Source organism: Trachurus japonicus, chromosome 22 (assembly GCF_045865225.1).
Source record: "Trachurus japonicus isolate A0001 chromosome 22, Traja_1.0".
Taxonomy (NCBI): domain Eukaryota; kingdom Metazoa; phylum Chordata; class Actinopteri; order Carangiformes; family Carangidae; genus Trachurus; species Trachurus japonicus.
In genome coordinates, this window is record NC_140928.1 from 13,531,425 (window position 1) to 13,553,990 (window position 22,566).

At 43.9% G+C, this 22,566-nt stretch overlaps 1 protein-coding gene across 1 annotated transcript in view; it reads right to left on the reverse strand.

The window, feature by feature from the left end:
* Positions 1 to 529: 529 nt before the first annotated feature.
* The window catches only part of luzp1 (leucine zipper protein 1), a 59,224-nt gene continuing 37,187 nt past the window's right edge, over positions 530 to 22,566 (reverse strand). Inside the window, exons 3-8 of the mRNA XM_085766868.1 lie at positions 17,828 to 18,176; positions 15,497 to 17,726; positions 14,366 to 14,955; positions 14,075 to 14,254; positions 7,555 to 7,848; positions 530 to 6,823 (exon numbers count right to left, since the gene is read on the reverse strand). Of these exons, the coding sequence (XP_085622994.1) occupies positions 7,597 to 7,848; positions 14,075 to 14,254; positions 14,366 to 14,955; positions 15,497 to 17,726; positions 17,828 to 17,959 (3,384 nt within the window). The 5' untranslated portion in view covers positions 17,960 to 18,176 and the 3' untranslated portion in view covers positions 530 to 6,823; positions 7,555 to 7,596. The remainder of the gene's footprint in view (positions 6,824 to 7,554; positions 7,849 to 14,074; positions 14,255 to 14,365; positions 14,956 to 15,496; positions 17,727 to 17,827; positions 18,177 to 22,566) is intronic.

Below are 22,566 nucleotides of genomic sequence, written 5' to 3' on the forward strand. Positions count from 1 at the left end.
GACGAGATGCACCGAGTGCTAATAAAATAACAGAGAACCAGGGGCTGGTTATTTTTTACATGAAAAGTCAAACTCATCAGATGAGATTGTGTAGATTAGATCATACAAAGTGAGGCACAGTGGTGAGAACAGAAGGGCTGGCTCTCACATTGTGAGGCGTAACTGTTTAAGGGAAAGCTGTGCGTGCTGACTTTGCATTCCACAACAGCTTGTGGTTTTCCTCTTTGTACCTGACCAATTTGCCTCATTTGTCTGCCTGCTTATTTTGCATACCGTCAGCTGCTGTTCTCCCCTATTTCCTCTGTACAAACCAGGGGATTGGGTGCATGCACACACACACACACACACACACATACACATACACAGAGGGTGCACCACTATGAAATTAAAACTTGCTGAGCTTGTTCTTCAAAATGTATAAAAGAGATTAACATACGTGGTTCAGGTTTTTTTTTTTTTTTTTTTTTAAACACATGATCAGGTTCGCACACGCACACACACTTGACACAAGTTCCAGCCCAGAGACGTGTTACAAACAGGTTGGTTTTTATTTTTATTGGAATACATATGGTCTGCTGTACAGTTGGAAGCTTCAAGAGACCTACATGCAGAGTGCGCCAGCCACAGTAAGGTTAAAACATGCACAATGTATTAAGTCTAAAACGGGAAAAAAAACACACAAAAAAAAACAGAACAGCCTCCCGATACAGTCCACCTGGCATTACTGACACACTGAGAAGCTATGATAAATCATAAAACCCTTTTGATCTGATTGCATTACACACATTTTTGAGAGTTTGACACCTCTGTCTGCCAGTCTCCTTCTTCTGCGCATTAACACATAAACACAGAGCATTAAAAACAGTTAATTGTAAAGGCCTGAAGTTCTTGTGTCTGTGTATGTATGTATGTAAGAGAGATGAGATCCAGTTATATACTGTATATATATATATATCATCTTGTATTTCCTATTAGATTGGCTCCTATTGGATTATTTGTGTGTGTTTATATATACACGTGTGTGTCTGGGGTCTGTATGCTTCTTTCTTTGGCAGCACTTACAAACATACAGCACAAAAGAAACCCTGAATTTATGAGCGAGGGAGAACAGAGCAGTGAGGAGGTCGGAGCGCTGAATGGGCCCCGATTTTTTTAAAAAAAAGAAAAGAAAGAAAGAAAGAAAAGAAACCCTGGACGACACATGGTGAAACACTCAGCACTGCTGACCTGCTCAGCTCTGATAAAATGCACATAGCTCTCTTCTTGAATGACTATGACACAACCCTGGCTCCTCTCTCTCTCTCTGTCTCTCTCTCCCTCTTGCATTGAAACTGTCTCTCTCTCTCGTCCATGGTGTGTCACTGTGTCTCCAGGTGATAAGAAATGTCTCGCATTAAAAATTACAAACACAAAATACAGGAAGAAGTACTCTCCAGGAGTGTAATAACAATGAAGAAGATACATTATCTTGCAAAAAAATATCATTCTTAAAATCAAGATGGACAAATACTTAATATATTTCAATAATAAGGCCCACTTTACAAAAGTACAAGATTTTTCCTTAAATAAAATCTATCCGATATAGCTTCCAAAATAAGACATCTTTTGTTTAACAAAAAAAAAAAAAAAAAATTAAAACATACATAAGCAGAAAACAAACAAAAAAAGAGAAACCCCTCAAATTGAACATTTCCTCTTTATTTCAGTATCGAAGAGACAGGTTATCAATCTTAGGGAAAAGTTGACACCGTCTCTCGCTGTAAACTGGAAATACTGTGGAATGATTTTGGCACTATGTTAGAAGGCTGAGATGCAGGCATAATAGGGCGCCATGCCTCGATCAATATGTTCAAACATCACTCTTTCGCCGAGTGCGCTCCAATTTCCTTCTTTTCACTGGTGAGATGATTCTTAAATACTCTTAATCTGGCTGGTGCAAAAAACACATACCTGACTGTGGTACATTCAGCGAACAGCTACTGAAATCAGACTTAAAAAGTACAATGCTGGGACAGGAAAAGGAAAACTTTTTGACGAAGGGGACTAAAGGGGGGCATTAGTCGTTTGAGGTCTTAAAGTTAAGTGCTGGTTAAGTGCAGATTACAGCCTACGCCACCCAATGACACCATGACCCTGGCTTTACAATGCAGGCCTTTGAGGAAAAGGGCCTGCACACGCTGCCCATGAGCCATTTCTACCGAGCCACTCCAATCTCCACTAAGTACATTCTAGTCTACTTTATAAAGGGGAAAAAACAATGACTTAAATAACGGATGTTTATACATACACCGGCAGAGCTTTAGAGGATTTCTGTTAAGTCTTTAGCTGGTTCTTGAGCAGGAAAAGCAGAAGCAGCCTCTTGTCCCCTCCACTACTTAACCACCTCTTTTCCACGAAGGAATTTTCAAATGGTAACATCCAAAGTAACCCATGTCCAAAATATTTCAGAAGCTATCACACCGACTCTCCGGTTCCACAAAAATGGGTTTTGCAAAGCTGCCATCATTCATGGATCAGAGGCACCGACAAACTCTGAAACAGCACCCAGCTGTTTCTTTATGGCGCCACAAAAGCCATAGAAGTCTCGAAACCTGTAAAGTCTTCACTTGAGTCCCAGATGACCAGTCAGTACATTCCACCGTGTCAACACTAACGCAGGCTCTCGCCACTGGAAGCAACCAATAAGACCTGTAACATGTCGAGTTGGTGGCATGATGCCCGAAAAGTCACAACTGGTCTTTATTCTGAAGGGGGGGTCCGACTAGGGGGTTTCAGTGGACGGAGTGGATGTACAGTGGGGTTAGCGGTGGTGTTAGCGTACTTTAGGGCCTTGTAAGGAAGAAAGGCAGCATGCGTAGCAGAGGATGGAGTTTCAACTTTGCCCTTTAAAATGCCCTTCTTTCTTTGAAGCCGGGCCTCCATGGAGGAAAGACCCTCCAACATGTCATAAAACCTACAGGTTCCAACAGCTGGGCTCTTCCTGGGACCCCCGACTCCAATGCTCCGGGAGGAAGGAAAATGAAAGAGACACAAATGGTTAAGAGGTCACACTGTTTAGATTAGTAGTAGTAGTGAAACTGTTAGATTGTCTGCATGGTAGAGTAGCTTTTATTGGGCGGAGGGACAGAAGTGACAGAAAGAAAATTTATGGCGGCAGTAAGACAGGATGAGGGTTTGAGGGTTGTTGTTAAGAGTTTGCATCACCGAGTTGCTATTTACAGAAATCCTGACCCACAGTGATGATGTCAGCCTTAAAGATAAATACAAACAATCCCTGGAGGCCAATTCTGGCAAACACACGTGCACATAAGTCATTCAGCGCCCTCTTACTCTGGGATGTGCAGCGGCTTACAAACACACCAGTTCACATGTCCAGAGAGCCCTCGCTGACATATTAATGACAACACACACACACACACACACACCGATGGGATGATCACGTGTATCTCTGGCAGCGTGAGAGCTGGACATTCGATACCGTCGACTGTTTTAATTATCCCTAAAGTGGACATCACCGCCAAGCTGCCCGTCTTCCCCTACCCTGTATTTAGAAGCCCTGAGCCAAGATGTAGAGACAGGATTAGATGCAGCTCTGACCTTTGACCTTTTCGGGCTATACCCTTGGAGCTGCCCATCACTATTCGCTGACAGGCCACTGGCCTTCAATACAAACAGCTCGCTGAACCAACAACAACACTCATCACTGCTGTTTAGGGCCGCGGCTTTCCCTTTCAGAACCAAGAGTCTGAGGAAGATGTGGAGAAGCAAGAGGATGAAGGTGGAAGAGAAGAAAAGGCATGTTCAGCATCTCTAAAAGGAAAATTGGAAGTGGTTTAAAGGATGCGAGATTGGGGAGATGGCAAATGAGAAGAGTGGTAGTAGAAACAATAACAGAGAAAGCAAAGCACAGAAGGACCGTATGATCATCAAGTCTTGGCATGAGCACTGAGAGCTCTGAACAGTATGTCTGGTCTGTTTTTGCCTGCAGTGGCCATGAAGAGGCCACTTGACGGTCTTTGCTGAGGCTGAGCTGCACCCTCCGACTCGAACAGACAAATCAAGAGGATGTAGCTTTTTGGGGCGGTGCGGTCTAAATTCTTTCAAAGGGGACTTTAAAGTTGGGTATGAAAAAAAAAACAAAAAACAGGCTTTTTCTAGGGGAAAATGTTTGACGTTAACATTGAGAACATCTTTTTTCCCTGCTTGAACCAAAATACTTTTACAAAGCTCCATAAAACAATCACTCCAAATGTAAAAAATATATATGAAGTTAATAAAAACACATGTAACCTTACAATCAGTACTAGACGTCAAGTGGAAGAATAGGGTGCAAGTCTGGACTTATAGGGACAATCTAACTTTCTCACTGTATCTCAAGGCACAGATGAACACACTGTCGATATTTCTAGCAAAGGTTGAAATGAACATTAGTGAAAATGTGCATTCTGAAGGTAAACAAACATTTTAGTTTGGACTTATCACTACACAGTCACCACCTACGATCTGTATGATCAGCACGATGGCGGACAGTTACAGTCATTAAATGGGAGGGGGGCGTGGGGGGCAGTTCGATTGCATATAATCTCCTGCTTGCATAAACAGTAAAGTGACAAAGCGGCGACAGACGGGGCTCCAGACCTCTTCACAATACAAGAACCTGTACATACTGTTTATGGAGACTTATAAATATTACAGCTAGATGGCGGCTGGTAGAATACAGAGGAACTGAGAGATGTAATAAGACTGAATCAGATTATCCCCCAGCAGGGTCTGACTCAACAGCACTTAAATACATAACAGCAGAACAACCAAATGGAGAGCAGGCTTCGAAAAGTTCTTCAGCAGATCCCACATGTTCAGAGTTGTCACAGTTGTGGTTTTGTGTTACCTTGTCTGCCCGTTCAGGAGATTCAGGAGACAAGCAACGCTGTCGTGTTGGGATTGGTGCATCAAGCCATAAAGCAATAGTTCATTCAGCTGCATTCCTTAGCGTCATTTATACATTTGTTCTGGGATCAAAGTTTACGTCCTCTGTCATACTGCAGTTACTCCGGTGTGTTACACCTAAAAATCCAGCAGTTGGGAAAACTCAGACAATGTCAGTGAGGTTTCTGTCATAGATATGCACCATTTCCCTCAATGAAAACAACTTATTTCATTTACTGGCCACAACTAAATCAGTTTCCATGGCACCCCCATTGCTGCTATGGCCCCCACCAATGAGAGATTGCTCTGACATACCAACCATGAGTTGATATTTTACGATGTAACAAAATAATACATATCTATAGAAATGAGAAACAGAGAAAGCTGAGACGATTCGCACGGCGAACCCAGTCACACACACGCAAGCTGGACCGTCAGTTTCACGTTGTTAAAAGTCCAACAGCGCTTGTGTCTTTCCTATGACTGGCTGGCGTGCACACAGTATTTACAGCAGCTCTGGAAAAAAAAAAAATGTCCGCCCTGCCTGGTCAGGTTTGCTGGTTATCCGAAGTCCAATGATCAGTTCAAACAGAAACTCCACTTTGCTATGGCTCTCAAAATACGCGACTGAGGACAGTTGCATCAGCTGTACGACAAAACACCATGGAAGCTGTAGCATGGTTTGAGGTTATAAACAATGCCCCCATCCTCACCTTTTTTTTCTACATGTGCATTGCATTTCATTACGTGCAAACTACCATCTTTTTGTCTTGATATGGTTGAAGCAGAATGGTGCAGAACAGGAAGCGAATTCCAAACTGGTGAAAATGACAAAAAAGCATAAATAAGAGGTCCCGGTCTGTCAGAAATAATGAGTGTTTGTGTGTGTGTGTGTGTATATGTGTGTGCGCACTCCAAAAATGCGGCAAACCAGCAATCGTTTCGGCAGAGTGCATGCTGAGTCACAATCTTTCAAGTGCTCTTCATTTATTACTTTGAAACATGCAAATGTTCACACAACATCCGAGACCTCAAATTAAATCCAGTTTGAGGTCACGTGCGTGCCAGAAAGTGGCGACACTGGTTAAAAATAAACCTGAAGTTTGAAATGTGCATGTGTCTGCTTCTTGTTTGTGCATTTGTTTGAATGGTTTGTGGATATGTGTGTGAGGAAAACATACAGAAAAGCAAAGATGAGCTCAGTAAGGAAAAGAAAGTTATGATACGCTTCTGCAAAGAGGGTAATTCGCTTCCTGTTTTTGGTCACATTTAAGGTAAAGATCCTTTAGTTTGTGAAATATTCTGCATGAAGATCCAGCCCCCGTGAGATGTACGTACATACGTCTTTAACATCGTACTGTTGTTTGACTGCAGTTCGGGTTGTTGATCAGCCTTCCACAAAAGGTTGAAAAAAGTGACATATCCAGCTGTAATGGTCCTCTGAGAAAGGCTTTCTCAGTGTTTGAGTCCTTCCTCCTTCCTCTCACTGTCTTTAAACCCTCTCTGGCAGGCAGGAAAGTCTCCAGATGTCCGCAGCATGCCAGCCTCTCCCTTGTCAAAGTTCGGGATTACATTATAATACATCCAACACAAGAAGCAGAAGAGGATAGGTGGGCTGGTGAGGGGACCTCCACATCGCTGCACAGGCGCTGTCTTTCCATTTATGTCTCTTTAGGGGCAGAGAAAGTTCCGGATAGGAAGAGCCGTTCACATCTCCGTGTACGCTCAGGGTCAGATGTGTGGTTTGTTGTTCTATATGGCTGCAACTGCTATTTTTTCTTTTCTTGGTTTGTTATAAAAGCTGCAGATGTTGGAGATGGTGGTAATAGGTGCAGCCATTAGTTGATGGGAGACTGGTGTTTGGCTCTGATTTTGCCGTTGAGAGCTTAATGGAGTGCTGTTTAGGAAAAAACGAAGAAAAAGATCTTGCTTAATCTTTCATATTTTAATACTTTATCGCAACTGTTCATCTTTAGAGACCTGATTGGTCCACAGATTTGAAGAAGGTTTGCCAGAAAGAACAAGGTAATTGGGCACTAATTATGGGGAAAATAGCGACTGTGTCGAGTTGGTGCTCTTCCAAACTAAATTATTACAGTTAACTTCCAGGGAAACATGGCGAGTCTTTCAGTTACTGCACAAATCACAGACATGTAAAAATGTGAAATCTGTTGCATATATGAGGCATTACATTTCTAATTATAAATCATGAATAATTAATGAATATCTAAAATGAGAGTTACCTTTCCAGGGATTTTTTTTAGCTGAGTGAGTTTGGGTTGTCTGGTCTGACAAACATTTAGAAATTGGAGTCTCTTAAAATAAAAGAGGATTAGCTTGCAGGTTTAGCTGCAGTATTGTCTAGCTTTAAGGGCGACTCAGCAGACTGTTACATGTAGTGAGGCTGCGGCTTCCTGCTGAGGGGCTGTAGGCTGGGGTAGGAGGGGAGAGCGACTCCCCTTATTAAACCACCACACAGCTGCAGCTGCAAATTTGATGTGAAATCCTCTTTAGAGATGTGATCATTGCAGCAAAGGTAATTAACATTAGATTAACTTAATTAATGAGTCTCAGGAGTGAGAAGTGAAGACATGAATTGATTAAAAAAAAACAAAAAAAACAGCTTACCTGTCCTTTTAGTTGTAGAAGTCCTGTTCAGACCCTGGTGGTCTAATGATGATGATCGGTCTGACGATGGCTCCATGGTCGGCTTCCCGCTCCTCCACTTCTCCCCTCCGCTCTGGCCCCTGACCCTTGACCCCGACCGGACCACGGCTCCCCTCCTCTGGAGGAAGCTCCCGGTGTCTTGGGAGCCCGGTCGTAGGCGCTCCCCAGGTGGTGTGAGTCGCTGCTGGGCACATGTCGTCTCCAGGAGGCCGGGCTGTGGGTCAAGTGTGGACTGTGATCTGTGCCATCAGCAGCCTGGAAGGAAATTAGATAAAGACCATTCTTGTAGCCAAACTGTCGTCTGCAGCAGCAAGTCAAGTCCTTGTTTATATGTGGAGCGGGTTGGCACAAATGCAAACAGAGGCCAGTTCATTCAGTCCCATATTCTGGAGCTTTGGGCATTTTGTCTGGATGGTCTTGGGCTGGGCCTTGTTTAGACTTTTTTTTTGTAATATGTGGGCATTAAATACATGCTGTTTACTGTTAACTGGTGTGTGACAAGGAAAGTCTGCCATGTGGACTTTTGCCAGGAGAAAAATCCCCGACCAAAAACCCCAAACATACCCCAAACTGAGAGATTTATAATTTGGTGGGCTGACTAGAAAACAAACCCCAAGTTACTAGTCTGTGGTGGCTGCAATGGCACGTCCCCTCTCATAACCTCAGTAAACCCTGCTCTAAAAAAGTGAGAGTTAGATGACGATGCAGTTCCTACGGCACACAGAAACAGCACCCCGCTCCTGTAATTTCAGCTTTAAAAAAGCACCATAATTAGTGACATTTGGTGGGTTGGAGTTGGCTTCTGATGCAGTTTTAGAACGCATTCTCGCTAATTGGCTTTAATGGAGCCCTGCTGGACTGCCTTTTCTCGGTCTCCCGGGGTAACAGACAGGAAATCAGTCACCAGCGAACCCTGCCAAGTGGGCGTGTTCAGTGTGGTCACTTCCTGCTTCACTCACTGGGGGAGGAAACGGCAAAGTGGCATATTCTCCTTCTATGGTAAGCTGCTGCTGCTGCTGCTGCAAGACCGTGGGCTTTCACAAGGTTGCCATGTAATGCATTTCCACTGTTCCTCCTACACTCACCAGGAGGCTTGCTCATTGTTTGACACATTGTAACAGACTGGAAGGAACAAAAATCAATACAAAAAAAAACTGGCAAGTAATAATGGAAATTTAAAAGAAAAACTTTGAAAATTACAATGAGTGTGCTGCACTATACAACTAAACAGCTTTTCAAAAAATGTGTTGCTTCAGTAGCGACACCACAAAAAACTTTTTCCCAAGTGGCTTCCAAGTGTTAATTTAAGAATATATTTGGCCACAAGAGGAATGTCAGCCTGTAATACATGCTGTTCAGTAAGGTGATGTGCCACAGCAGGGGAAATCTGCTGGGAACAGCGAGTGCTGTCGTCATCACAGACCTGCTCCTGCTCACATGCCTTCAGCCTGGAAAAACCCACAGTTACAGGCCGTCACTAAATTATCTCTGGCAACACGGCATTACACAAAATAAAAGAAGAAAAGGGAGCAGTGCTGCTAGGTACATAACCTGTTCTAACCTTTAGATAGAATGAATAGGACAGGTATGATCAAATGGGAAAATAGACCTGTTAAATTAGATAAGAAGATGAATACTACTCGTATGAGAATATGAAACAGACAGTTAGCTTAGCAAAAACACTGGAAATAAGAAAATCTAGCCTGGTTCTCTCAAAAGGTAGTGTAAAAAAAAGTCGTAATATTCACATGGTACACATATGAGTGGTTTTGATCTTGTTATTTATCTCTTAGTAGCACAGTGAATAATCATGTTTTCTAAAAGGATGTTTTACTCTTTATATGTAGCCTCTTACCCTTTACAAATTTACCATTCACCTCATGGGCTCTGAAGTTTTAAGAAGTAGTTTTCCAGGGGTTCACTTTGATAAACAAAAGTGTCAGAAACCTCTGCTTTCTAATATACATAGAATAAACACCAACCAATTTAACAACTGACACATGTGGCATGTCAGTGCTTCTGCAGAACAACTTATATCCCTGCTTTAAATCTGTCTGCCCTTGGTCTCACGCCCAATATTTGGGAATTGTGTTGCCTTGCCAACCCAAACTCTTAAATCTGCTCTCTGCTACCCCCGATGCCCCAGGTGAAATGTTTCAGAAAAATGTGGGATTTCTGTTATTTATTTGTTCATTTGGTTTGTTTTATTCCAAGTGATGATCTGTTTATTGGTTATCAGTTATAAAAGCCATTCATTTGTTGCTTTTCAGGGGCCATTTGTACACCGTGTCATGTCCGATGTTATGACCTACTACTGAAAACACCACGCGGTCCAACTTCAGCTGCTGTGCAGACTGTTGTTCCAAAGGGATTTTTCTGTGCGGGTCACGTTAGGCGAATGTTGAATAGTAGAGCAGCTCTGATCCCACACTTTACCTTGCTGCCACTGGTCTTTGATTCAACAAAGGATGTTTTGGTATCTCGCTCATAGGCCATATCGGCCCCGCTGTCCGCGGCCAAACATAAGTTCACGGCTCATTCATGTACAGTCTGAGGTTTCCTTCAGCTACAGCGGGGAGGAAGTACTACAATGCTGTTCTGTTCTGTACGCTGAGGTGTGGAGTGACTGCTGCAGAAAGCAAGCACTCCGTGTTTAAACACTGAGCTGTTATTCATATCACAATTGGGCTTCAAGTGTGTTTCAAGCGTCTTTCCCTGCTGGTCATGTCCATTATCAGACCTGTAACAAGAGTGTACAGTTACTGTATGCAGCTTTGATAGTGTTTTGACTCCTATGCTAATGCAGCTCTATGCTGACACACAGGTGATGTTTATCATGACTATAGCATCTTAGATTAGCATGTAAACATTAGTTTGCTGCACAGCATGAAACACTAGGACAATGGGATGATGGGAGTGACCCTAATGGGAAGCTGGTTAAGAACAAAAAATTGGACCAATTAATATCATCATTAGAATTCATTAGAATTTATTTTTTCAATAAAATCTAGATGTTGAGATATTTGACTTGATAGAGGTGCTGACCATCCACTGACCTGCTGGAGGTACTAAGAAAGAAAAGCCAAAGGGTCAATAAAGTCACATGGACTCATCTGAATCTCATATGAATATCGCCAAAAACATTAGGCTTCCTGAGGAAAGTCGATTCATATCCGTCAATTCAGTGGCTATTGAGAAATGCCATTACCTACTGTGGCTTCAAATGTTAACCAATAACACTGGTTTGGACAAACCAGAGGCAATAGTCAAGGTTAAACTGCCGCCATGATGACTCAACCATGACCTTTAGATAGATGAAAATACATTCTCAGTCCTGTAAAGTTTTGAATACATTACATCCAAATAATTTATGCATGAGGTTAAAAAAAGAAAGAAAATCAATAACCCTTTTAGCTCCAGGGTACTTCAAAGAATTGAGCGTGTTGTCCCCTCTTAAATGCCTGAGTATCGATGATCAATGATCAATAGTGTCTTTCTGGGTGCACACTAAGCGGATTTCCATCATTACTTCTCTCTGTACTGGGACGGCTTAGAAATGAAAGATCAGGACATACAGATACCCCGTGAAAAAATGATCAATGGGATGTTAGTTAATAATGATCAGCTACTTTTCACTCCCATCAAACTACATGTCTCCATCTGCAAGCTTGTAATAATACAACCGTCTTCTATCAACCTTTGACACTGCAATCACAAACTAATCCCAACCTCCCACTATCCTAAGTACAGCTGTATTTATCCAAACCTCTCGGGAATGGATGGTTTTCAGACCACTGAAATGTTCTGAAAATCCAAAACCAAAGATGATCGGCTGCACTCCAAGACATGCTTCAAAGCCCAATCATGATTTGAAGTGTGTTTTTTTTGCACTGTAGCAATTTTCGCTCATAATTACTTTCCAAATGAAGTGGTCAGTTCATGCATCAAGCATCAGGACGAACAAGGTTTTACTGTACCACAGCGCCAACCAAGTGGGTTTAGGAAATTCCCATAATAAAGCACAAAGTGGATGACTGATGACAAAATGTACAGTTCATCAGGCCACTGATGATTTACAACATCTGTGCCATGGCAGTTAGGCGATAGGGTATCTCCAGGGTTACTGGGGACATAAGGAGTGTGTGATGCGGGATAGGGTGTGACGATAGAACGAGCAGCTGCCGCCTTAAAAAGCAGCGCTGAGGTCAAGGCCGTGTGCTGGAAATGACGGGGGCGCTCACCCTGATAGAGTTCCTCAAATGCATGATGTGAAGTCACTTTGTTCATGTCAGGACTTGAATGACAAATGAAATAGTGGGGGGGATGGTGAGAGGATGGAAGAGAGAAGGAGGGGAGGAGGGAGGGGAGGAGCCAGAGACAAAACAAAGGTGGCTGTGCCCTGAGTCTGAATCAGCTCTGAAGAAGGGGGCGTTCAAGGTCAAGACTCGGTGTTACGCAGATATCAAGGAGGCTAATGAGAGGGATGGACCCTGTTTACAGCTCCAAGGACATGTTGGCTGTTGCAATTTGTTACAGTGGCTCAGCAGGCTGGAGATGGAAGAGATGAGTGTTTCAACATCTGTGTCCATTGTCTTTTCGGTGACTTATGTACTGTATACTGCAGTGTGCAAACAAACATCACTTGTGATTATGTAAGAAAGAGGCAGTGCAAAGAACAGCTGCTCATTTGGGCCACAACAGATTGTGGTTGACATATTTTATAGTGGTGCTGATATAAATACATGAGTTTTGTAACGTACTTCTAAACATGTTTTTCTATGAACCTACTGGAAAACATTTTTATTTAAAAGAAACTAAAACTCATATGACATTAATATATAACATATTAAATGTAAAATGCAAGTGAAATCATCAAGACTATAAATTTGATCAGGAAGTTTTGGTTAGTTTAGATGCATTTTAATTGATTGGTGTTTAGAAAGATGGTCAACACTGAGCTGGGTTAAAGGTCATAGATTCACAAAACTGATAGATGGCCATGAAAATGCCTTTGCACTGCATGACCTTAGTCCAGGACATAACCAAGCCTTTTGGGCATAAAAGTTAGAAAAACAACAACATTTTGATACATCACAGGATCAAGGTTACCTCTCTGAGTTAATCTAAAAAAAAAAAAACTAAAATAACACAGTAAGTGAATTTTGGGAATATATATCTCTAGGATTATCCTCTGCAGCAAATCTCTGTATATGTGAGGAAAAAAAACAAATAAAAAATAAACAAAACAAACTTCAGATATCCGTATTGCCCCAAATCGTGAATGAGACGGTGACATATGAAGGGCTGTCTCCTTGGCAACGTCCAGTTTATTTATAGGGGAAAACATGGGGATCTTACTCAAAGGCCTCTAAGTCCAGGCTAGTTTGTCAAAGTGACAGACTGACATGTTATTGTAGCCATGGGGCCTGCTCTGAAAGCAGCATTACAGTCATTTGACAATATATTATATACAGTAATAGACAAGTAAGTCAATACTGTGGCCCATTAGTAGTTTTCACCTCATCTTTCTGATGACTTGTGTAAACTTTCACACACCATTAGGTTAGGTCATAGATATGCACACAATCTCACGTGTGAATTCATGTGCTCACATACACACGATCATCAGACTCAGTCTGGTTTTTTTATAGAAACAAGTTGCATGTCGAGTTCCTCCATACTGGCTGTGAAAATAAAACCTAAATATCTCAGCATTTCTTATTAAGATGCACCTATACTATAATTTGATCTTAAGTAAAGTTTGTATAGAATAGAAAACACATAGAAACGCAGCCTGGCAGGGGCACTGACTGAAATGTGGTCGCGCATTTAAATATAAGAAAGCTATTTTCTTCTCCTTGAGGTTTTCCTAACCTTTTTTTCCCCCTGTTGAGGTCTTTTTCATTTCCATCCTCCCTCTGCTTTTTTTTTTTTGTCCCACCCTTTTTTCTTTGTCCTTGCTGGGGCAGCAGGAGTGGGGCCTACAGAAGTGCTGTGCTAAGCTTGAAGTCGCAGAGCCTGGCGTCAGGGAAAAATACAAGCTGAGCTCTCATGCAAAGTGGACACACCAGGAGCTAAGCCCTGCGGCTGTACTTTCTGGACTTTTATCTTCAAGACAAAACTATGTGCAGAGGGTTACAGATTTTTTTTTATCTGACAGAGACTTTTTTTAGAAGCCACATATGCAGCAACAGCTAGTGGGGATGTTTGTGAGAAACTGAGAATGAATGAAGGAGTAGGGCAAACATGTCAGTAAATAAAACTGTGTATGTGTGTACAATCTTTTGAATTAGTTTCTTGTTGGTAGGATCTAGTTTCGCCTTTATTGTCAAGGCACAAAGTAAAATAAAAAATAAAAAAATGAAAGTAAAGAGTAAAATTAAAGGGCAAATTCTGCTAAACCTTGCAAATTGTTTTGTGTGAATTCATTCTTAGTTCATCTAAGTCAGACAGGAACAAAATCTAAAGCTGGTTGTCTTACCGGTGGTTGTTGTGTGTATGATCGGCTCCAGGACTGGGAGGTCACAGGTGCGTGGGGTAAGGTCCTTCCCAGGCCGCCCATTTCCACACTGGGGGACTGAGAGCGCTTGCCTCGGCGCCCCACTGGTTCCTCCACTTCTCTAGGGCTAGCAACCCCGCTGTTGATCCGACGCATGTACACCTAGGGGAGCGAGCGACACAAAAAGGGTGACATCATGCAGCCATGAAGTCGTACACTCCTTCATTCCACTTTATTTTCACTTTTGTGTGAGGACTCCAGTCATTCTCTCACCTCAGCGGGGGATGGCTTGGCTCCCTTCTGTGCTGCAGCATTCCCACCAGCCCCTGTGCCGCTGTTTGTGTCTTCCATGTCGAAAGTGGTTGCCCGGTAAGCCCTCCATGTTGTTGTGGCTTCTCCCTCGTCTTCAGACCCTCCGTCCGTTATCGTCTTAGTAGTGGCTCCTTTTCCTCGGGTTGTCTCATCCACCGACGCAGCACCTTTGTTCCTCCAGGTGCTTCTCACGGTCACGTTCTTCATGTCTGCTAAACTGTCTTCATGGGAGTGCTGGTTCTGTCTTTGGCTCCTCCAGCTGGTCACCGTGGTGGTGCTGCTGCTGCTGCTCTCGAAGCCCGACTCGGTGTCGTTGAAGTCTGTGGACGTTGTGTCTGGAGACTGGAGGCTGAAGTTGCTGCGCTGACAGCACAGATGGCTGGTGGTGGTCTCCACCCTGGAGGTGTTGTGGAGTTTGGACTTTGATGCGGAGTCGCTGTGGTCATCCGCCCCACAGTCCTGGTCCTGGCAAGGTCGCAAGGTGATCTCACTCTTGGGGATGGAGATTTCATACGGGACGGAAATACTGCCGTGGTGCTCATTGCTGGGACCTGGCAATGAGAAAATAGGATCAAATATTTTTTTAAACTACTTTATACATGCAGCAATAACAAAATATCATTAGTAATATACATTTTTAGCCAGTCTTTTACCTTTAATGTCCAAAAAAATCTACCAAACTAATGACAATCCCATCAACCTCAGCTTTACTTTGAGTCTAATGCTCCTGAAGTTTCAATGAAATTAGCATTGTCATTGTGAGCATTTTCTTTTAGTTTAAGTCTTTTTTATACAGTCTATGGTTTAAGTGCAGCTTGGCAGAACAGCTGGCGTGGCTGGAGACTCTTGTGTCGCTTATGTTTTATCTATTAGGAAGTTATGTCATCTGATAGCACTGGTAGAAAATATAAATTTATATGAATCATCATGTGGGACATCAACTGATTAATGAAAATGTTAAAAAAAAAACGTCTCAGCTTTGAGCCCTCACAACACCTTCATACAAATTGTGTGTGTATTAAGTGCCTTAACTCATTTAAGCAAAACTGGTTTGTGGTTTTGATTGTGGTGTGGGATTTTTTTCAAACTCACCTATGACGATGTTACTGGTCGAGGTGTGTCGCTCTTTGACTGGCAGCGGTTCACTGCACACGCTGCTGCTGCGGCTGCTGGTTCTGGAGGAGCTCGGGTCGTTGGGGTAGATGGTTATACTACTGGTCATTTTACTGGTGGTGGTCACGACCGGCTTGGTGGAGATTTTGGGTTTGCCGTTGGTTGGCAAAGGTTCTGAAATCATCATTTCCTTCCTGTCTATCTCAACTATAGCGGGCTTGATGACGGCCTTCGACCTCAGCGCCTCGCGTGGGCTGCACATTCGCTGGATCTCAATTGCTTGTGAGGTGAGCATGGCCCCGTGGTGGCCGCCGTCCCCGAACTGTGCCCTGTTGTGGAGCTCTTCATCAAAGGAGCTCCTGGAGGAAGAGCCCTCTGAATGCGAGTCATGGCCATGGGAGTATCTTGGATATCTGGAGCTTGGGGTCCTACTGCTTATGGTTGTAGTCGTCTTCTCAACCACAGGCTCCGGCTCAGACGGCCTTGAACCAGTAGACTCAGCATCGGAGGCGGAGGAGTGACCTTCTGACCCCTGGTCGTTGGGCTGCAGAGGAGTGACGTGTGATCTGTACGCTGTGTACGACCCATTGGCTTTAGACAGGGTGGAAGAGACAGAGACTCCTGAGTCCTGAACTTGGTCTATTGATTCTTGATCCGAGGCGGACGCCGTGTCCTTCTCTAGCGCAGAGATGCTGTTGATGTTCCCAGAGCTGTCGGGCATCACGTCAGAGTTGTTTGATTCGCTGTCACTACCTACGTACAACCTGGAAAACTTTTCTACTTTACTCTTTTTCATCTCCCCGTCCGTCTGTTTGTGAGTCGTCTTCAGCGGCTTCTGGTCGTTGGCGGCCGGAGGGTAGCGACTAAGAACAGACACCTTTTTGACGTCACTAGAAGATGAGCCGTACGTGGCTCCTCTCGACTTCTCCTCACGTCCTCGTCCTGTGTCTCTTATTCCATTATCGGATGAAATTGCAGTAGTTGGGGTTTTGGGTGTCCTCCTGCTCTTGTGAGCAGAGTGAGCAGAGTGAGCAGGACTGAGGGCTCTCCTCACAGACTTAGGAGACCTCTCCTCTTTGCCGAGCTCTCTGTTCCTCAGCATATTCTCTCTTTTATGCTGAGGAGAGAGCTCCCTGTTCCTGTGTTTGGGGGAGCCCGGTTCAGAGACAGTGGCTGCGCTCCAGTATTTAGGCTTCTCTTGTCTGAAACCACTCTTCACAAGAACTTCTTCATTCTCCGCTTTGCCGTTCTCCAGGACATTGGTGGGGCTGTTACTGCTTCCATTGTTACTGGGCGCTTTTCCACACAGCTGGGTCCTGAGCTGCTCCACCTGCTCACTCAGTTGGCGAGCCCGGTTTCGCTCCATCTGGAACTTCTCGAGAAGTTCATCATTTTTGGACTCGGAGTTCTTCAAATCGCCCTCAACTATCTCGAGCTGTTTAAGGCGATTCTTCAGCTTCTCTATTTCCTGTGTCAGCTCCTTTACTTTGTTATCCTCCTCCTGTGAGCCTTCCAGGCCGCTGTTCTTCTCATTTTCAGATTTGTTTACAAGGCAGATGTCGTCATCGGGCGACTTGAAGTAGTCAAGGTTCTTCTTGTGTAGGATCCCTGTGGATGAAAGCTCGTCTTCAATTCGTGACCGCATGAGATCGGCCCGGCCTGGGTCTGCTGACATGCCGAGGCGATTCTTCTGGAGCTCCAGTTTTTCTGTCAGCTTGAGAATGATCTTCTCGTCCTCCCTCTGTTTCTCTAGTAGCCTTTTGCGCTCACTCACGAAGGTCTGGGTGATTCCCTTGAGCTTCTCCAGCTCCATCGCCAAAGCCTGCTCTGCTCTGTCCAGCTTTGTCTCAGACCCTTCCACCTCCTTCAAACGGGCTTTCAGACTCTCCAACTCAGACGAAAGCTTCTTAGTCAAGTTCTTCTCCTCATTGAGGCTGAGGCAGAGCTGGCTGCAGTCAGATTTGCTTTTTCCAAAAGCTTCTTCCAGTTTCTCCAGTTCGGCCATTCTACGTTGTAGACGTTCGATCTCGGCCTTTAGCTCCTTTGTCAGGTTTTCCTCCTCTTCCAGTTTCTCTCTGACTGTGCGGCAGAGATCCTCAGCTTTGCGTACCTCCTCATCTTTTCCCTGGATCTTCAGAAGACGTTTCCTCAGGGCCTCCACATCACAAAGCAGGGAAGAGTTGCTGCCCTCTGCCTGGATGATCTTGTCCTGTAGGGGAGAAAGATTTCAGGCATTCATGAATCTGCTGTGCTTGTGAAACACACACACACACACACATACACAAAAGTCACAAATGAACCAGTACTGACCTGTATATCAAGCAGCTCGTCCTCAGACTTCTGCAGTTTGTTGGTGGCTTCTTCAAGTTCATCCAGTCTCCGGCCGAGGCTCTGCAGCTTGTGCCGCAAGTGGCGATGCGTCATGTCTTTATGATCAGACATGACTACAAACTATTACGTTTTGTTGCTTATGTTTGATTTACTGCTCAGATTATTTGATGACAACGTTTTGGGGGGTCCACATTTGTGTATTAGTCCTTTAGGCTCTCCAGGAAATACTCCTTTCTCTTGGTGGCCTTGGTCTTGCTTTCTTTTAGGGACTGTCGCTTTAAAGCTTTGAGGATCCTTCAGAGCGGCGTTCAGCAGGCGAATCTGTCATCTGTAGGAGGAACGGAGGAAACAACAGTTAGTCGTTGCTAATTTGTCAATGATAGTCATTTGCATTCTCAAAAGAGAAGAAAAGGACAGAGAGGAGATCAGCTGACAGCACACTGGAGCAGACGGGTGAACTGTATGATTGTACAGTTCCATCTAATTGCTATGATACAAACCATAGGACAGGACAAAATGAAGCCAAACACCAACGCATCGACTATAAAAACACACACAATTTGGCATATGCACAAATAAATCTTGCTATGGCTAGATTTCATTCCATAGCAATTACAAAACGACAGGGAATTGTTTTGTTTTTTTCAATTACAATGAACTGCACAGTGCACTTTTTACCTTTGGATGACTATGTATGTCACCTTGTCTGTCCTACAAAGAAGTCACGTGTGTGAATATGGGGGTTTCAACATGCCTGTGCAGGCATACTCACAACAGACATACACGGACACACACACACACTTTGTTTTCTCCCTGCTGTTGTATCTAGCATCGATTTCTGCTTGCCTGCCTGCTTCTGCTGACAGCAGCATATCTCAATAACACCGGCCTCCTTCACATACCCCGTCGGCACACATACATGGCCATCACCGTGGTAACCACATCCCAGGCCCGTCAGAACATAACACCATTCACAGTCACCTGGGATGGTTTCACTTTGCAATAAAGACTGCATGGCATAAACACAAAGAAAAGAATTGCTACAAATATGGATATTAAAGCTCTGTGTCCTTAACCTTGGTACTCGGTGCATTTACGTCACAGGCTGGCTCATATCTATGTTTCTACAGCCATTACAATTTGCTAGTTTCCATCTGTGGGCCCAGCGTGGCTCAATGTGATGAGAACATGGACTATTAGCACACAGCAGTCTACCTGTCAGCACGACCCCCATAAATCTAACAGCGGATGCTTTTGGATTTATACATGATTCAGGTAGCAGGCTTTCCTGCTCCTTCTAAATCCTATTACTCCCCCTCCCCCTCGTCGTTCAGCCGAGCTTCCCCCACTGACCGCAGAAAGAAATTGACCCGGGGCTAGAACATAGCATCTGCACACATCATCACTTATCGATCCCTTGACAGCCAGCCACCACTACATGTCTCCTCTTCCTCTTCATATACAGTACCATGTTCAAAGGCTGCCTCTTAAAGCTACAAACCACTACGCGTAAAGTTTTCCTTCGCATTAAATCACTTTTAACACCGTGAAAACATCAGCTAGAGCAGTAAATTCACTAAGTCCTTTTATGTATTTGAATTGTGTGCGTACATGGTACACAACAAGGTATAACTTGCCATTATGGTTTGCTCCAGCAAGGCTTCGTATATTTTCTATCATTTCATTTGGTGTAAAAAACCCAAACCACTCTCCCCACAATTCATTGTAAGTCTCGCTGAACATAAACCAAGGCAATGAGCTTTGAAAGTCAATATGGCAACGATTACTTTATGAAGAAGTACAATCTGAATTCAAAGCATTCAGCTGCAGCATTTTAATTATTCTTTACTTTCATGAGGTCTGGTGGTTTGGTAATCTTCTCAGTGCAGTGCGAGACTTGAAGGAAAAAAAATGGACGTGGAGTGAAGAGGGAGCAGGGGAGAAGACAAATGAGGAAAAACATCGGAGAGAAAACTGCTAGCCTAGCTGTCCGCTTAAATGCCAAAACACCTTAGTCAATAAAGTCATTTTGTGTTGCATTAGCTTTGCCCAGCTGTGGCTTGTTAAGTGAGTTGTAGACCAATTTTTCTTTGTTGTCTTGAGGTGGTCACTGTGGTCCAAACCTGTCTTGACTGATCCCTTTCCAGTGGAGTAAAAATACTATGAAAAAAAAATTCCCATGCATCCATTAAAAACAGAAAGCACTCGTTGGCAACAAAAATAGTTCAATTCTTTATGACAGCTCTTCAGACTACACTATGCAGCTCGGGGAAAATAAAACCACTGAAAAACTTATGAGAATGACAACGGGCCTGAGGAGAAAAAGTGATCCTTGGACACCAGAGAGGATTGATATTTTTACGATCCGGTCGTCCTATGTCCTGTTCCACTTAATAATGAAACATCCTTCAAGTTCAGTCGATATAACATTGGCCTCAACAGATTTCTGATTGGATTGTAGATGCTTTTGGATGATTTTTCAAGTTCGGCGACTCCGTTAGAGTCCCGTCCTGGTTAATAATGACGTTTTTGCTAGGTCCAGCTACTCCTGGCTTGGCAGGCTGCCTACCTCTCCTCTCATTCTCCCTTTATTTCTCTGCCAGCTTTCTCTACCTCCCCTCCCTCCATCTCTCCCCTCCATCGCTCTCTCTCAGACACGCACACCGGCGTGGCCAAGTGGGCGCTTTTAAGGGGCGGCGGTGCGTGCAAAGCGACTCTGGCAAGGGCCCGCCTCTGCCAAACCAATCAACATACCTGATTCACTTATCGCAGGGCTGGAGCCTCATTAGCTACATTCACGACAAGACAGGAGGGAGTTCCAAGGATGGAGGAGAGTGAGGTGGAAAAGAGAAGAGACGAAACCAGTGGAGGAAAAGGGAGGTGAGCTGAAGAAATGATGGAGAAGAAATCTATTCAAAGTATTAAATCTTAAATCACATATTCATTCCCTTAGAACCACGATCCATACAGATAAGTGCACATAAACTCTAATATTTCTATATTACTTTGATTTTCCAGTCCTGGATACCTATTAATCAGGGGGATATTGCGAAATTTATAGTCATCATCAAGGTTGCAGTATTATAAGCAAAAGATGAGGAGTAGTTTGGCCAAGAGCAGGTTTGGAAACATAGAGAAGGGAAAGAAGGAACTAAGGTGGGAGGTGGGTTGCTGAGGTATTCAGTGCTTGGCTCATGTTGAGCACAGAGTTTCATTCCCCCGTTCTGTGCTTTGTTTGACAATTATGGAAAACCTGGAGGGGGGTAAGGGGCTGTGAGGCAAAGAAACTGACCCCTTTTATGCAGACGCATTCCTAATGACGGACTAACCAGGGCACTGCCAGTCCCTCGCTCTGCCTTGAATGCTCTTAACCAGGCCACTAACAGGCTCTCTTAGGCCCCGTCTCTGCTGAACCAGGGCATTGTCTGGGTCCGATAGCTGGGACTCTTAAGAATACATGAAAATGTGTCAAAGATTTAGCTTTATCTCTGAGCATCAGGACTTTGGTTTCTAAACACATCCCCCTGACTGTCTTTTTTTTTTTTTTTGCAGTAGTTGCATTGTCCCGATTATGCAGCGGAACCTGTGTACATTCTGTGACCACAGGACCACAGGGTATTGTCTGCATCAGAAAACACTCTGAAAACAGCTTAAATCAAGCCCCAACTGGCTGCTCAGTCCAACACTGTGTTACTCTGGCACCTTCCACTTCCTGAAACCTGGACAGGAAGTTCCCTACTTGACCCTGCACTCCATTTTGCACTCTGCTGCTGCCGTTGTTACGAGACGACGCAGGGCACAGAGACTGTTGACCGGCAGGAAAAGGGGTAGGCTGCCGGAGCGCATAGCTAATTTGAGATACGGTACTTATTCTGAATAAGTCTATGTAGCTCTGTGGATAGAAAGTTAGTGTGGGGGTACAAACACGTTAGATAAAGCCAGACCACTGCTTTGCCAAAGACCCCCAGTACAGCACATTAATCTGAATTTTGGCCACTGCTCACATTATCAGCACATTTATTAACATCTACCGGTAGTTAATATCTAAATCCTTAGTTTGTTTAGTCTAAAGGTTTTATTTGTATCACATAAAAAGGCAGGACTGACTTCAGCATCCTTCATTCACTTTCTTCAGAAGGAAACGTGTTGCTTCTACACTTCTACGCAAAATGCTGCTCTCTTTGCCTGTAGGGGGCGACATAAATGCAACGTCACCTTCTGCGATTCCTTTCCTTTCCTGTAGGTGGCTCAGGTTGGCGTGTGTAAAACTGCTCACAGCCTCCCATGAGCGTGAGTTATTAAGAATGTGACAGAGTTGTCTAAAGAAAGACAAAACGAGGACCAAACAGATGTCGAAAGATCGAGGGACTTACTTGTTAGTAAAACTTTGAGAGAGTGCAAGCAGCAGAGTGGATGGACCTCTTCAACACACACATACACACACACACACACACACGGCAAGGTTACAATCATATACCATATCATTAGGGCTTTAGCCACTCTCTTCCTGCCTGCCTGTTGCCTTCAGTACATTCTGTTCTCTCCATGAAAGAGAGAAGGAAGGCAAGAGAGAAAGAGGAAAAAAAAATCCCCTTCTCTTTTGCACTTGACGTTAGGTTGAAACTTCTGGGTTTGAAGCTCTTCTGCCTCATAAACTGTAGTTAATAAAGGGCCCGAGTCCAATCAAAATGCCTCAACCACATCTTCATGTAGGAGGG